At 40.8% G+C, this 17,277-nt stretch overlaps 1 protein-coding gene across 10 annotated transcripts in view; it reads left to right on the plus strand.

Annotated features, from left to right (window-relative positions):
• Nucleotides 1-17,277, plus strand: part of LOC141735420 (ceramide transfer protein-like) — a 123,239-nt gene that overhangs the window by 20,380 nt on the left and 85,582 nt on the right. For 9 of the 10 annotated variants that reach the window (XM_074568125.1, XM_074568126.1, XM_074568128.1 and 6 more), the window contains exon 3: nucleotides 9,447-9,563. In XM_074568125.1, coding sequence (XP_074424226.1) covers nucleotides 9,447-9,563 — 117 coding nt within the window. Of the gene's footprint in view, nucleotides 1-8,003; nucleotides 8,113-9,446; nucleotides 9,564-17,277 lie in introns of those variants that run through there. The other variant, XM_074568134.1, reaches the window with a different exon arrangement.

Consider the following 17,277-nt stretch of genomic DNA (forward strand, 5'->3'; position numbering starts at 1 on the left):
AAAATATTCGTTAACAAATTTGGTACTGTAGGACTATAGGATAATTGATTCCACACAAAAATTACTAAAAATTATTTTGATATGATCACTTCTGCATCTGAACATCTTTGACAGGTGTGCAGATTCACCGGATTTATTCTTGAGAACCTTGGGTTTCAAGTTTAAAATGTGGTTTAACTGCAGAAGTAACACATGTAATATATGCTTGTTCCAGACTTCAAAAGGAGATTCTCAGATGAGAGGGCTTCTTTGCAATGGATTAAACCAAGCTAATTTTAAAGTTGCATAGTGTGCAATTCTGCTTAGTGTGTTTCTGCTTTCATGGGTGCAGTGGGCCTCTACTTCAGCCAAGGTTTGAAAAGACAAGATAATTATTGTTTAAAAGAAAAAGCAATATTCATTACACTTGGAAAGGCAAATATCCTAACACAAGATCTGAAGTGAAATATTTGGGTAATAGCAAAGAATGTAAAAACACTTAATAAGCTTTTATATTTTTAAAGCCTATTTTCTTGATAAGATTTTTCTATACATGTAAATGTGCCATTATGAGAGTTTTTCTTTTTAATGTAGTAATGAACGAATCATAGAATGATTAGATGTCCCATGTTTTGCCACCTAAAAGGATCATCACTGTTTTGGTAGACATAAAGTGGTCTCGTTTACTTGTTTGCAATGTTTTCCTATATTCTGTAAAAAATACAGCCAGCCGATGTAACTAAAAAGTAGATTCTTATTGCTTAAGAATAACAGTAAGGAAAGACAAAACATCCTAGTCTAATGTTTCTACTAGGTTTTGTCTGGATTTTGGAATTCAGAAAGGGAAACCAGAATTTTGTATTGTGAATTTTGGCTGACCCTAATTCCCCAGGTTTGTGGATCTACTTGGATTTTGTTTCAGGAAAAATAAAAAAAGTATTGCAAATTCAGTGAATTAGAACTTGCCACACCTCTTGGGTTTTCAGTACATTTTGAATAAAATGTATGATAAACAATGAAATACAATGCTTTTTCTAAGTTGTTCTACCCTGACAGTTAGGTCTAGGACAGTTAATGATATTAAAAAAAAACAAAACAAAAACCAAAACAAACAAACAAAACAAACAACTAGCCAAACAAACCAAAAAAAAACCCTTGCAAAATTAATGACTTTATTTAGTAACTTTAATGTTTATACTTCCAAAGCCAAGTGTCTTCAAAAATAACTTGTAGAGAAAAAAGGATCTTTATGCACTTTTATAATTGCATTGGGTATATGTGGCAAGGGTGGGGGCTGCAGGGCAGCCTCTGTGAGGAGAGGCTGGGGCTGCCGTGCACTGGACACAGCCAGTTTCAGCTGGCTCTAGTGGACCCACTGCAGGGTACAGCTGAGCCCCCCAGTCACTGTGGTGGTGCCTCGGGGTAAACAGTTAAGAAAGGGCATAAACGCTGTGCAGCAGTGTGAGAGAAAGAGGAGTGAGGGGGGAAAAAAGTGTGAGAAAGCCCTGCGGTGAGAGCAGGAGGTGGTGTTCCATGCGCCGAGCAAAGATCTCCTGGAGGAGACTGCTGCACAGCAGGCATTTCCCTGCAGCCCGTGGAGAGGACCACGCAGGACTGGATATACACACTGCACCCTGGGGAGGAACCCACACCACAGCAGCTAGATTTGCACTGCAGAAGGCTGTATCCTGTGGAGAGCCGATGCTAGAGTAGGTTTATTCTGAAGGGCTGTAGCCATGGAGAGGAACCATCCTGGAGCAGGGGAAAATTGTGAGGAAGGAGTGGCAGAGTTGAAATATTATGAACTGACTGCAACCCCCCCTTCCCCTGCTCCTTTGTTTTTAGTTTTGTCTTTGTTTCTCATCACCCAACTCTTATTTTTAATTGGCAGTAGATTAAATGAATTAGTCTGGTTTGCCCATTATGGCAATTGGTAAGCGGTTTCCCTGTCTCTATCTTGACCCACAGTTTTTCATCTTATTTTCTTCCCCTGTATAGTTGAGGAGGGGAAGCGAGAGAGCAGCTGGGTGGGGGTCTGTCAGCCAGCTAGGGTATATCCACCGCAATAATCTAGAGTCATCATAGATATAGCTTGTGATTAATGTACTTGTTTAAAAGAATAAGAAGGGACAAGGAGAGGACAAGTTCCTAAGCAGAGGCAGGATTTTGCTGCGTGTACTTCAACTTTGGGGAAGGAAGAAATCTCGAAAGGAAAATACAGTGATGATGCTTGCTCAGAGGAAATAATGTCAAGGGAGGATACAACAAGGAGTAGACCATTTGGATGAGCAGTGTTCAGGCTGTATGCTGAAAATGAGCAGTGACTCCAGAAAGAAATATACTAACTTGACTTAATACTTCTCCTTAGTATTTAATAGGGCATGAGAGACCATGTTTTTAGATCTCTCTTGTCTGGTAAAATTCTTACCAAGCATAGTATTAATTGGCAAAACACAGATAGCTTTTTTTCCCCTTAAGAGAATTTTGTAAAACCTAAGTAAACCAAAATGCATTGCTTTACAAAATGCCTTTTCTAAAGCAAAGATTTTTCACAATTTTGAAATAGTTTTATTAGAGGAAATAAACTAGGTAGTACTTAATATTTGCTTTCATTGTAAAATTACTCTTTTACGAATATAGTTCTCTTATGAGATCTTATGGCTATGATAACTCAGTCCACAGAAAAGTAATCTGGTGTTCTAGCAGGATGAATGTGAAAATTAGTGTTAAAAGTTTCATGGAATATGGCTTATATCTAAGGTTTCCATCCCCTAGCTCTGATAGTGTCAATTTGGCATAAGCATTAAAGGGTGAAGTAAACTTTCCCCAGGTAAAATCAAAAGTGTAATTAGTAATAGAATCCATTACATGATACCCAAGATATGCAGGTAGAACCGTTATCCAAGAAATCATATTATAGATCTGAATCCCAAACCACAGCAGAATAGCACGTTTAAACCACCACATACAAACAGAAAGAGCAAATAAACCATGCAACACATGCATCAGGTTAAGCAGCGTTGCATCAATTAACTTTAAACAAAGGTCTCTAAAGGCATGATATAACATTTCACTTAAGAAGGACATGGGGTGAGCTGTCTGTTTTAATCTCTGAGCAAGCTGGAATTCAAACTATTCAGGCAATCTATCCAAGCCCTGGTCAAGCCCCACGTTGGGCGCCAATAAATCTGTCATGGTTTGGGCCGGATTGGCCACTGAAACAAATGATAGATGCTCTCCCCCACCTCTCTCTCCAAGGAGAGGAGGGAGAGAGAGAAAGAGATTTACGAGTTTAGAAGAAACTAAATTACTTTAATGAAAATATTAATAATAAAAAGAAAATAATGAAATATATACAAACCCACTATCAAGCTCCTAGGATGATGATCATGTCACTGGCAGGCACTGGGGAAGTCCCAGACTGGACTCAGTGACGGATGGGAACTGTATTCTGGAACTGGAGTCAGGGATGCACAGATCAGGATCAAAGGCAGATGGACAGGGTCCTCCTTGGACACTGGCCATTGAAGAAAGAGGCTGACCCTTTGATCCCACAGCTTTTGTACTGAGCATGGGGCAGATGGGATGGAATACCCCTGTTGGTCAGTTTTGGGTCTCCTGTCCTGTCCTCCCCTCCCTGCAGGTGGGACCCCTCTATGCTCTTCCACTTCCAACCCTCCAATGGGGCAAATAACAAACTTAGCTGACCTTGGTTGTTATAGCAATAAGTATAAGCAAGAGCCTTTCTGCATACTATTCCTTGGCATAAACTATAAATAATCAAGTCTTATCACTCTGGGAGCAGACTACTGTCTTAAAAATATACCCTTAATTTCAGAGAGTTCAGTTAGTTAGAAGAGGCTTAGCTAAAAAGTAAAATTACTGAAGAGAACATTGGTTCCGTTTTACCTTAAACCAGGACTCTGAAATTTAGAAATTCAATAATATAGTGAGATATCAATAATTATATTCAGCAGCTGAACAGTTTTGCACATTTAGCTGTCGGCAAAATCAATGTGCAGCTATACTAAATTTTCCTTAATCTTATATTAAAAAATTACTTCCTGGCATCACAAAAAAACCACACCAAAACCAATAAAAACGGGTATATCAAAGCTTTGTACTGCTGAATTAGGTGAGCACAATGTTTGTCCTCACTCAGTTTGTATATGTTATTACAGTGTATTGTAAGCTGCAGTTATCTCCATAGCAGTATATGGTATTGTTTTGTTAATAACTGAACTGGTGGAGCTAGGATAAATAACAGTCTCTGTCACATTTATGCTAATGCTGTTCCTGTCTGAGAGAGAACTAAAGAATGGTGATTCTTGTTTTCTGTAGGCCCGTATTGTTTGTCTTGTCCTAGTGCCCTGCTTAGTATTTTCTTGATACAAAAAAAACTTCAAATTTTTAAAATAACTTCACTGTAGAGAAGTTTTACTTCTGCAATGGGAATAGCAGCACAAGTACACTTAATAGTTGCAATGTACAGACTTGAGTCAGATCTGCTATGAACTGCCCTACCTTTCCTCTGCAGAGAAAAGAAGAAATGCCATTTAGAGTAGTGAGACTGGTTTAGCAAGCAGAAGTTTCTTCAAGTATTCCCCCCCCCCATGGAGCACTCTTGAAGGTTGAAGCATATAAAACCACTTAAACCTCCCTGTGTGATTTGCCTTAAGCGCTCGAACTAGTATTTTTTTTTTTCAAGCGGATACTGCTCTAAAGCTTGTTTCATGAATACCTTAGGCTTGAGAGCTGTATAGCAGGAAGGATTTTGTGGCAATGCAGTTAGCTATGACTCATGAGACCTGAGCTGGCTACGGACTTCCTCAGTAACTGTAGCCAAGTAAATGTTTGTGTAAATTGCTTGTTTAGAATTTAAGAGCTAGTATTGGTTTTATACAGAAAAATCTGGGATACTTGAATACTTGCAATTGCCTTTATTTCAGCAGGATTCTCTGCAGGTGCCTTGGAAGAAAGCTTTGGGAGGCATACAGAAAGGATGTTTGGTGATGCCGGAGGCCTGTTTCTTGCAGCGTATTCTTGTATGGAATTATGATTTAGCTGCTGTTCTTTGAAATGCTGGCTCTAGAAGAAGCCCTTGGTGTACATACAGGCTGCCTCTGCCACAGACTTAATCTTCCAAACTCACCTTTGAAAACTTTATAAAGGTTTTCAGGTGCTCCCATTCACAGTGTCCTGTCAATCTGGGTTTTGTTCACCAGTGCCCTCTCAATTTGTGTATGCTGCTTGAGGCTGCTGAGGGATAGGGGTGTTAGGAAAAAGCAGCTGAAATTCTCCAACTTGCTTTAGGCCCTGAGGGTAGATAGTGACTCCTACTTGCTTTCCGCTTCCCTGTGTGACTGAAACATTCTTCTCTTTCTTGCCTTGTCTTGCTTGTGAAAGGGCAGTAGGACGTATCCTGGCCTTGACATGGGTCCTTAGCTTGTTACACTTGAAAATTGCTGTTTTTCCTGCAATGTCTTGTCTGGTGGCTGGCTAAGAACTATACCATTTTATAATTCCTTCTGAGCGTATGGAGGAAAGCGAACACTAGGCTAGAAACAGTGAACTTCAGATAAAGAGAGATCTAAATGAAATTAGGTGAGATCTACAGGAAGAAAATAAAGGGAAAAGAAATGGAAAAACTTGAAACGTGTAAGGGGAGGCTCAAACTAGTCTGAGGAGGATGTTAGAAGAATAAAAGACAGACCTGAGAAGTGGTGAATAATGCTTTGTGGTCTCTGCTAGATGCAGCTATAGAAAACAATAAAAGCATTTATAGCAAGAGGGAAACTAAGGAAGTTTGTCCAGAGCTCGGTGGAGAGGAGAATGTAACAGATATGATACCAAAAAATTACGTATTTGTCTGTCAAGTTATCAATGAAAATGATGATATGAACTCATTCTTGGTTGAGAAAAGGGTTAATCGGCAACAACTTGACTTGTTCTGGGTTAAGAAAAGAACAGGTCATGTGATTCAGATGTTTTATTTGCTCTTGGTAAAATGCATATTAGAGAACTTGACTTTCATGTTCAGTGAATTCAGGGTTCTTCTGGTGAAGCCTGTCTTTAAAAGACACAGAGGAAAAGGAGGGAAATAATGGGTCTGACTTCAGTTGCCAGAAAAATATGGAAAATAGGCAATTAGTAAGTACTATAAAATGGTAAACAGGTAACATGCATGTATCAAGAGCAAATCATGTATCTCCTACCTTCCTTTTCAAGCAGTGTTTAGCATTGCTAGTGGAGTTTTCTTATCTTTAACCAACTTGTCTAACAGGACCACCTGTTCAGCTGGCTTTTTTGTAATATGAAATTCATAGAATCATAGGTTCGGGTTGGAAGGGACCTTAAAGATCATCTAGTTCCAACACCCCAGCCATGGGCAGGGACACCTCCCACTGGACCAGGTTACTCAAAGCCCCATCCAGCCTGGCCTTGAACACTTCCAGGGATGGGGCCTCAACAACTTCCCTGAGCAACCTGTTCCGGTGCCTCACCACCCTCGTAGTGAAAAATTTCTTCCTGATATCTAATCTAAATCTACCCTCTTGCAGTTTAAAAATGTTACCCCTTGTCTTATCACTACATGCCCTTGTAAAAAGTCCCTCCCCAGCTTTCTTGTAGGCCCTTTTTAGGTACTGGAAGGCCGCTATGAGGTCTCCCCAGAGCCTTCTCTTCTCCAGGCTGAATAACCCCAACTCTCTCAGCCTGTCTTCATAGCAGAGGTGCTCCAGCCTTCTGATCATCTTCGTGACCCTCCACTGGTCCCGTTCCAACAGGTCCATGTCCTTCTTATGCTGAGGACTCCAGAGCTGCACGCAGTACTCCAGGTGGGGTCTCACCAGAGCAGAGTAGAGGGGCAGAATCACCTCCCTTGACCTGCCGGCCATGCTTCTTTTGATGCAGCCCAGGATGCGGTTGGCTTTCTGGGCTGCAAACACACATTGCTGGCTCATGTTAAGCTTCTAATCAACCAGCACCCCCAAGTCCTTCTCCTCAGGGCTGCTCTCAAGCCATTCTCTGCCCAACCTGTATTTGTGCCTGGGATTGCCATGACCCAGGTGCAGGACCTTGCACTTGGCCTTATTGAACTTCATGAGGTTGGCATGGGCCCACCTCTCCAGCCTGTCCACGTCCCTCTGGATGGCGTCCCTTCCCTCCAGCGTGTTGATCGCTCCACACAGCCTGGTGTCATCAGCAAACTTGCTGAGGGTGCACTCAATCCCGCTGTTCATGTTGCTGACAAAGATGTTAAACAGCACTGGTCCCAGTACTGACCCCTGAGGAATGCCACTTGTCGCTGGTTTCCACTCGGGCATTGAGCCATTGACTGCAACCCTTTGAGTGCAACCGTCCAGCCAGTTCCTTATCCACTGAGTGATCCATCGGTCAAATCCATGCTTTTCCAAATTAGAGACCAGGATGTTGTGTGGGACAGTGTCAAATGCTTTGCACAAGTCCCAGTGATTGGACTTTTTGCAGAGTGAGCTGAGGATAACCCTAGACCTGATTTTTGTGACCTAGCCTCTTAACTGTAGGTAATGAAGTATGCATGCAGTGAATGGCACAGAAAGGCATTTAAAAGTTTTAGCTACACCTCAAGGAAAACATTTCCCTTCCTTGTCATAGCAACAGAGCATAGTTTTTCAAATATATTAAAAGTTGCTGTACAAAGAAAGGGAATACATAAACCTGCCTTTGAAAAGGGCAGAGAAGCAATGGTCTCAAATCACAATAAAAGATGTTTAGGTTAGAGATGGAGGGGAAAAAAACCTGACAGCAAGGATGGTTGTGCACTGGAATAAGTTGTAGTATGGAAGGGTGGAATCAGTAGTATTGCAGGCTTCTAAGATTAGTTTTGACAAGTCTTTTTAACTGTGTAGCATGTAATTTTTTTTAACTTATCCCAATGGGCCTTGGAGAGAGAGATCGAGCAGAGGAATACTGTCATGGCAGGAAAAACTTTGATAGCCAATTCTTGTACACTTGATTTTTGGGAGAATCTTCCATTGTTGTAGGTGCATATCCCCCACCACATGGCTAAAGGAGGTCCTGGCAGAGGGATGGCTGGGAACAGGCTTATAAGCCTTGACATATTGATGTGGCAGGCTTGCTACCCTAAAGCAGGTAAACATCTTTCTCATATATAATAATAATAATGTAGCAGAAGCAGTTTGAAAAAGAGGGGCCTGGACTTTTGTTAAACTCATCTTAGCTCATTTTTTATTTGCTAGTTGGCTTCTGTTGTACTTTTCTTCCTCCTTAGTATATTTAAACAAGAAAGATTGCGTATTATGTGTAAGTAGCTTCTGACTTCCAGATCCTTAGAAAATAATTCTCAGTGACACTGAACTGTTGTGCATGACACACTGAATGAGACTTGCTTTTAGCTTTTCTTTTGTGGAGTGTTTCACAAGTGATCTGCAGTGCTTTAGTTGTCTGCAAGATGAAGGTTGTAAAGGATATTAACATGTGTAGTCTTGTCTTTGGTATCAGGAATCAATATTTATGGTCTTTTAGATTGCATAATTTGCCTTAACCTTTGACCCTGTTATCTTCCTGTGGTTACTTGTGTGTGTAACTTTTCTTTGTATTCAAATTCAAAATGTATTCAAAAATGTATTCAGCTGTATTCAGCAAAAATGTATTCAGTGTTATGTGTTGTTAACAATAGTTTTCAGTGAAGAGGAAAAAGAAAAAGTTGTGCTCTGGGTTGGATGTTTGCTAGGGAGTAACTTTGAACTGACACTGTCAGGGCACAGGGCAGATTAGATCATTGTTTTATTCCCTTGTACTTTCCTTACCAGCTTCACTGTAATGCTAGTAAAAGCTTTTTAGTATTTGAGGCATATGAACCAAAAGTTAGATGCATTCAAGTGGTGATATGGGAAGGGATTGCATGTTGCTCCCAATTATCTGACAGTCCTGTCTTAGTGAAGATAGTTGAGGCAGAGGGTGCTCACAGCTTCCTTTAGTTGCCTGCCTGCCTTGTCATTTTGCTATAGTCTGCTTTTATGGTTCTATTCTGGTGCTTTTTGCTATGATGTAGGTATTCCTTCCATCTAAAATCAATATTGATAGCAATAGCTTTAATATCTCTTTCCTGCTTTGAAATTTTTTTAAAAAGGTGTATTTTCCTGGCTGTGTCCACTAGTTATTTTGCTAAAGGATTCCTTTGGAAGTATGAAGGTTTGGTCAATGTTTGTGTGGAACTTTTTTGTGACAATCTTGTTTAATGAGGATGTACTAAACAGAATTTTCTGTTTCAGAAGACTGGCATTTTTCGTTATGGAAGTGTACGTTAGTTCATTATTTAAGATAGCTACATAAAACGGAGTTTAGAATCTAGGATGAATTCAAGTCAATATCAATCAGTATTTCTAATTACAGTATTTTAGAGTGTGGGATGTTGTTGATCATGTTGATAATTTTAGCTATTCTTATACTCTTTTCTTTCACAGCCCCATGAATTTGACGAATGCAGATTTGATATTAGTGTAAACGATAGTGTTTGGTACCTCCGAGCTCAGGACCCAGACCACAGACAACAATGGGTAGATGCAATAGAACAACACAAGGTATGGGTTTTTTCTGATTTCCTTTCTCACTCCCTCATTAGATCTGGTGGTGCTTGTGGGGAGTTGTAAGCTTCACTGTATAGTCATTAAAGTACTCAAGGTATTTATGACAGATAAAAACTTAATCACTTAGCTGCTTTTACTGTATCTGATTACTGGCTTTTGTCTCCTTGTCTTTTAAGGCCCAACTGTCCATCAGCATTTTGATTCAGCTTTCCCTATCTATGCCTTATCTCTTCCAATGAACTCTGTTACTTTCATTTTACCTAAAGGGCTTGAAGGTCAGGTATTTTTAAAGTATGTAGCACACAAAACATCTGGTATATTTTCAGATACAAGATAGGCACTGCTCCAAGGTGTTGAGTTTAACTTCAATACCTAGCACAATGCAACTTCTGCATCTGGTTTATACAGGTAGGATCACAGAATATCTCAAGTTGGAAGGTACTTATAAGGATCATAGAGTCCAACTCCCTGCTCCTTGCAGTACTACCTAACGCTAAACCATATGACTAAAGTGTCGTCCAGATGCTCCTTGAACTCTTGACAGGCTTGGTGCCATGACCACTTCCCTGGGGAGCATGTTTCAGTGACTGACCACCCTCTCGGTGAAGAACCTTTTCCTAATGTCCCATCTGAACTTCCCCTGATGCAGTTTCATTCCATTTCCTTGTGTCCTGTCGCTGGTCACCAGAGAGAGGAGCTCAGCACCCCCCTCCACTGCCCCCCTTGAGGAAGTTGTAGACTGCGATGAGGTCACCCCTCAGCCTTCTCTTCTTCAAACTGAACAAGCCAAGTAACCTCATCTGCTCCTCATAAGTCTTGCCCTCGAGACTTTTCACCATCTTGGTCGCCCTCCTCTGGACACACTCTAATAGTTTGATGTCCTTCTTATATTGAGGCACCCAAAACTGCACACAGTACTCGAGGTGGGGACACCTCCCTTGACCGGCTAGCCATGCTGTATTTGATGCACCCTAGGATGTGGTTGGCCCTTTTGGCTGCTAGGGCACACTTACTCATATTCAACTTGCCATCAACCCAAACCCCCAGATCTCTTTCTGCGGGACTGCTCTCCAGACTCTCGTCCCCCAGTTCCTATGTATAACCAGGATTACCCCATCCCAGGTGTAGAATCTGGCTCTTGTTAAATTTCATATGGTTGGTGATTGCCCAGCTCTCTAGTCTATCCAAAATCCCTCTGTAAGGCCTCTCTACCCTCAAGGGAGTCCACAGCTCCTCCTAGTTTAGTATCATTGGCAAACTTACTTAATGTACATTCCGCTCCTGCATCCAGATCACTTATAAAAACATTAATGAGCACTGTCCCTAAAACTGAGCCCTGGGGAACCCCGCTGGTGACTGGCTGCCAGCCTGATGTAACACCATTTACCTATAACTCTTTGAACCCCACCTGTTAGCCTTTGTTCACCCATCGTATTATGGACTTGTCTAGCTGTATGCTGGACATTCTGTCCAGAAGGATACTGTGAGAGACAGAATCAAAAGCTTTGCTAAGATCCAAAAAAACCCCACATCTACTGGCTTCCCTTGGTCAACTAGATAGGTGACCTTGTCATAAAAGGAAATTTAGTTAAGCAGGACTTTTCCCTTGTGAACCCATGCTGGCTATGTCCAATGACTGCATTGTCTCTCAAGTGTTTTTCAATAACTCCCAGAATAACCTTCTCCATAATTTTACCAGGCACTGAAGTGAGACTGACAGGCCTGTAATTACCAGGGTCTTACCCTTCTTGAAAATTGGGACAACACTTGCCAACTTCCAGTCAACTGGGACCTCTCCAGACTCCCAGCACATCCATCTGGAGCAACAAGTCTCAAACAAATTAAGGGTCAGCTGGGAGTTTATCATCCCCCCAGTCATGGTCTTCCAACACGGGCCTCCAGGGGTCCCAGGGCCCATCATCAGTGTTAAAGACAGAGGCGAAGAAGGCATTAAATGTCTCTGCTTTGTCTATGTCCCTATTTGTGAGGTGACTGACCTCATCAAGTAACGGACCAATGTTATCTCTGATTCTCCTTTTGCTATTAACATATTTTTAAAAGCCCTTTTTTTTCCCTCCTTCACAGTGCTGGCCAGCTTGAACTCTAATCGAGCTTTGGCCATGCAAATTTTCTCCCATATTTTTACCTTGAGCTTCTTGAAGTATTGCTTATATAAGTATTATATGTAATTAGGAATTTTCACCTTTTATTGGACAATCCTTACAATAAGCAGTAAGTGCTCTTAAATTTAAAGTGCTGTCTTTTGATAATGGTCCTCTAAAAAAAAAATCATCTCAATTAGAATATTAGTCCATTTATAGCTTGGAATTTTGCATTAACTTTGATACAGCAGTAACATTAAACCATACAAAATTAAGTTTCAAAACCAGGATTTTTTTCTGTATTCTAATGAAAAAAAAAGCAAAGTTAATCATGGAGTGTTTTTGAGACAAAAATACTGCAATTTGTTACTCTTGTAGTACCTCAGAAACGTCTCAAGAGGATACACCGAACAAGTTGCAGGATTACACATCTATAGGGCTGGCATTTCAAAAACTGTTTTACACACATGGGAATCTTCAGGCACGGGGTGATGGGGATATGGAACTTGATAACCCTGGGCTGAATTTCAGACTAGGTTTGGTGAATGATTTAGCTAGTGAACTGCAGAACTTAACTGGAAGTCTGGCTAAGCACAAATGCAGGCTGGGTCATTGCGTGCTACCATGAAGGAATCTGAATACCAGAAGCCTTGGAAAAGTGCTGTATGTGCATAAATAGGTGTTGATGTAATTAAACATAAACCAGAAATGTCTAAATCCAGTTTTCAGTCTGATTATCATTAATGTTTCTTAGAGAAAGTGTCTCCAAATGTCTTGTTTCAATAAGATATTTTCCAAATTGGGAGGTTAGTGCTGTTTTCCTATAATTTATATACATCTTTGTAGGAAAAAATGTACTGCTTCTTGATAACATTGATAGGATCTGAAAAATATATTTTCTTGGAGGCTGGAAGTTCATCCCATTTTTCATTGTATTTGTATGAAGAACACTTCAATGATCCTTAGTTTTAAGTAAGTTTTCACATAATTTTTCTTCAGCTGTTATGGAAGCTTTATATCTAAACACTTGATTGAGAGTAGAAGTTGGACTTCTATGAGGCAAAATACCCTGTTTCACTGAAGTTCAAATTTTTATCTGCTTACTCTGAAATTTTATGAAGGAACTTTACTGGTCAGATTACCATAACTCAAGCAAAAGTTCCTTGGCAAGCTATTTTGTCAGATAAAAATTGATTTTGTTTCAGAACTAGGTGCTTGAACTGATACATAATAATTTGAATAAAATTCAAATATACTCCTGTATTAAGCAGTAATTTTGATCAACCTGAGTCTATTGCTATATAAAGTACTGGGTTTATTTTGTTTTTTTAAGATCTTTGCTTACCGAGTGGGTAGATAGTTCTGGTAGGCTGCTTAAGCTGTTTCCTAATAAAAGTATGTTTGAGATTTACTGTAGTATGTCACAAGGTGGTTTATCTTTAGAGTATGAAAGGCAGACTAAAACTTTAACTGTTTCATTGTGCTCTGAACAGAGAAAACACTGGTTTAAAATGAACTTTATATTAAATTTGAGTATGAGCAGACTTAGAAAAACTTACTGCTTAGCAACACCAATGAATAGCTGGTAGCTGAGAAATGTAAAACATCTAATGTTCAAGCATAAAAACTGTTAGAATTTGCTGCTCTCTGTTGTTATCATTGCATTAGCCTTTTTTTGTATTGAGGTTCCTGAATGCTGACTAGATTAAATGTGTCTTAATTACAGTTTCTAAAATGCTTATTAATCTCCCTGAACTAAAGGTGGGTGTGGTGAGTTGACCTTGACAGGATGCCAGGTGCCTACCAAGCTGCTCTATCACTCCCCCTCCTCAACTGGACAGGGGAGAGGAAAATACGATGAAAGGCTCGTGGGTTGAGATAAGGACAGGGAGATCACTCATCAGTTACCATCTCGGGCAAAACAGACTCGACTCAGGGAAAATAATTTATTGCCAGTCAAAAGTCAGAGTAGGATAATGAGAAATAAAAACTAATCTTAAAACACCATTCCCCACACCCCTCCCTTCTTCCCAGGCTCAACTTCACTCCTGTTTTTCCTCTACCTCCTTTCCCCCCTGAATGGCGCAGGGGGACGGGGAATGGGGGTTGCGATCAGTTCATCACATGTTGTCTCTGCCGCTCCTTCCTCCTCACTCTCTTCCTCTGCTCCAGTGTGGAGTCCAACCACAGTCCTCTATGAACTGCTCCAGCATGAATCCTTTCCACAGAGTGCAGTCCTTCAGGAACAGACTGCTCCAGCATGGGTCCCCCATGGGGTCACAAATCCTGCCAGCAAACCTGCTCCGGTGTGGGATCCTCTCCATGGGGCCACAGGTCCTGCCAGGAGCCTGCTCCAGCATGGGCTTTCCATGGGATCACAGCTTCCTTTGGGTGCATCCACCTGCTCTGGTGTGGGGTCCTCCATGGGCTGCAGGTGGATATCTGCTCCACCTTTTAACCTTCATGGGCTGCAGTGGAATAACCTGCCTCACTGTGGTCTTCACCATGGGCTGCAGGGGAATCTGCTCTGATGTCTGGAGCACCTCTTCCCCTTCCTTCTTCACTGACCTTGGTGTCTGCAGAGTTTTTTCCCTCACATATTCTCACTCATCTCTCCTGGCTGCTGTTGCGCAGGTTTTCCCCCCTTCTTAAATATGTTATCACAGAGGCACTGTCACTGATTGGCTTAGCCTTGGCCAGTGGCAGGTCTGTCTTGGAGCTGGCTGGCACTGGCTCTATCAGACACGGGGATGGGGGAAGCTTCTGGTATCTTCTCACAGAAGCCACACCTGTAGCCCCCCTGCTACCAAAACCTTGCCACACAAACCCAATACAGAGGGAAAAGTCTAAGACGGTGATAAGACCATCGGTGAGGCAAATGAGGAAATAGTTTGTGTGTAACCAGGAGTCCTTTCTTCTACTCAAATGTTTCATTAAATATACTGAGCAGATATTTATCTGTAAAATATCTGGTTGTAAGGGTGTATTTGATTAGGAAGGCTTCTCTGTTCTCCTACCCTAACAGATAGTCTGGTCTAGGATGGCTGATGACCTTTATCTTGGATCTAATGGTAGTGCGTATATCTGAGGAACTCAAGACCAGACTTGGTTTCCTTATTTCTCAGGTGTAAAAATATTGATGGTCCATGAGCACCAAGGTATCGATGCTTTTGACAAGTTGCTCTCTTAAATAATAAATTCAGGGACTGCCTCCTGGTCTCTACTGTGGTTTGAAAATGGAGTATGGAATTTCTAACCTAAGATTAGGGAAACCAACTTAAATGTTGTTAGTTCTGTGCAGTGAGAAACTGTGAGGAAAATGTCTGGGTTTACATGTAGAGGACATGGACTCCTGCAGCATGTAACTTCTAACAAATAAAATGAATGTGTTCTATGTAGTATGAATAAACAAGTACGATTTACATTTTCATTGAAGTGGAAAGTGTTTCTTTACATGTATTGAACTTACCCAAAGTTTTCATTCTTTACCGTCCACTCTGGTAGAGCTGATACATTAACTTACAAACTTGCATTACTATCCAAAGGTATAGATGAGGGGGTGAATTGCTGTTCATTGTGAGAGCTATCTGGATAAATAAACTTATTTTGAGCAAATTAACTTAAATGTTTTGGGGTTTTTTTTTAACTCTTGAAATCCAGATAATGATTTTTTTGTAACGTTGCTCTAACGCCACAGTTGAAAACTTGCTGAGAATGTTTAGAAATGAATGTTTCATGAGAAACTCTGCATCAACTTATGTTTGTCCTATTTTGTTCCATCTTAGTTTAAATTTTTCCACACAGATTCTGCATGTGTTTGTTATTGACTTTGTGACTGTCCTGGTTTGATGTAAAACAGAACCAATGTTCTGTTCAGTAATTTTACTTTGCAGCTAAGCCTCTTCTAACTAACTGAACTCTCTGAAATTAACAGCATATTGTGCAGAAACTGTTCACTCTGAGAGTGATAAGACCAATGTTTATAGTTCATGCCAAGGAATGGTAAGCAGAGAGGCTTTTGCTTATACTTATTGCTATAACAACCAAGGTCAGCTAATTTCATTATTTGCCCTGCTGGAGAGTCAGAAACAGAAAAGCATAGAGGGGTCCCACCTGCAGGGAGGAGAGGACAGGACAGGTGACCCAAAACTGACCAACAGGGGTATTCCATCCCACCTGCCCCATGCTCAGTATAAAAGCTGAGGGATCAAAGGGTCAGCCCTCTTTCTACAATGGCCGGTGTCAGAGAAGGTCTCTGTTAGTCTGCCTTTGATCCCGATCCGTGGGTTCCTGACTTCAGATCTGGAATCGAGTTCCCACCTGTTGCTGAGTCTAGTCTGGGACTTCCACAGTGCCTGTGGGTGACATCATCCTGGGAGCTTGATACGGTTTTGTATATATTGTATCTATTTCATTATTTTCTTTTTATTTTATTATTAATATTTCATTTAGTTTAGTTATTTCTAAACTCATAATCTCTTTCTCTCTCTCCCTCCTCTCCTTGGAGAGAGGAGTGGGGGAGAGTGTCTGTTGTCCGTTTCAGTGGCCAGTCCGGCCCAAACCACAACAGTGACTCTTCAGCAAAATAAATTGACAGTGGTTTAAGTCTTGGATTTTCAAAATCTTGTGTTTATCAAACTGAAATACTGTTTTAAGTCCTGTTAAACTTTTTACAATTCCTGTCTTTGGTGTGTAAAACTGGAAAAGGTCATTCTCCAGAGGGATTATCTATATATCAAATAATATTGGCATGTGAGGAGTGGATAGGTTCCATTTTTCATTTTGAAGTGATGATACACAAGGTGTTTGTATGTAGAGCCAGAGGCATGAATTTCAAAGTCTTACTGTGAAAAGCATTCTTGTGTGGCTACTTTGAAAGTTCAATGACTACATTGTTTTTACTGTTGATTAGACAGTGGGAGAGGAGTCAGCTACTTAGAATAAGGGTTATACAGAAAAATCGGGAAGAGTAAAACTTATAAAATAGTGTCTCTTTTCTAGCAACTTTTTTTCCCCAAATAGCTTGGGGGGAAGTGGGCGTGGTAGCCTCATCAGGTCAAAGATAGTTTAGCTTGTAAGCAATTCTAATTTTGTGAGATTCTTAATATAGTGTAACTTGGGGTTTTTAGAAAATTATCAATTGTCAAAACAAACTCGGTAGGACACTTTATGTTGTGGGTTTGGCCAGATTGGCCAAGCGCAATGACAGATGGCCCTTCCCCCCCTCTCTCCTCAGAGAGGAGAGGAAGAGATAAGGAGATTTATGAGTTTATAAAAAGAACTAAACTACTTTAATGAAAATAATAATAAATAAGAAAATAGTAAACAATAATAGAATAATAAAAATTAAAGAAAAAAAGAGTATACAATATATACAAAACCGTATCCAGCTCCCAGGATGACGATCGCATCACCAGCAGGCACAGGGAAAGTCCCAGACTGGAGTCAGCGATGGACAGGAGCTGAATTCCTGAACTAGAGTCAGGAATGCTCAGATCGGGATCAAAGGCAGACGGACAGACAGGGTCCTCCTCAGACGTTGGACATTGAAGAAAAAACGAGCCAGAGCAGCCTTGCCCCTTTGATCCCTCAGCTTTTATACTGAG

The sequence above is a fragment of the Larus michahellis genome, chromosome W (assembly GCF_964199755.1).
Source record: "Larus michahellis chromosome W, bLarMic1.1, whole genome shotgun sequence".
NCBI lineage: Eukaryota > Metazoa > Chordata > Aves > Charadriiformes > Laridae > Larus > Larus michahellis.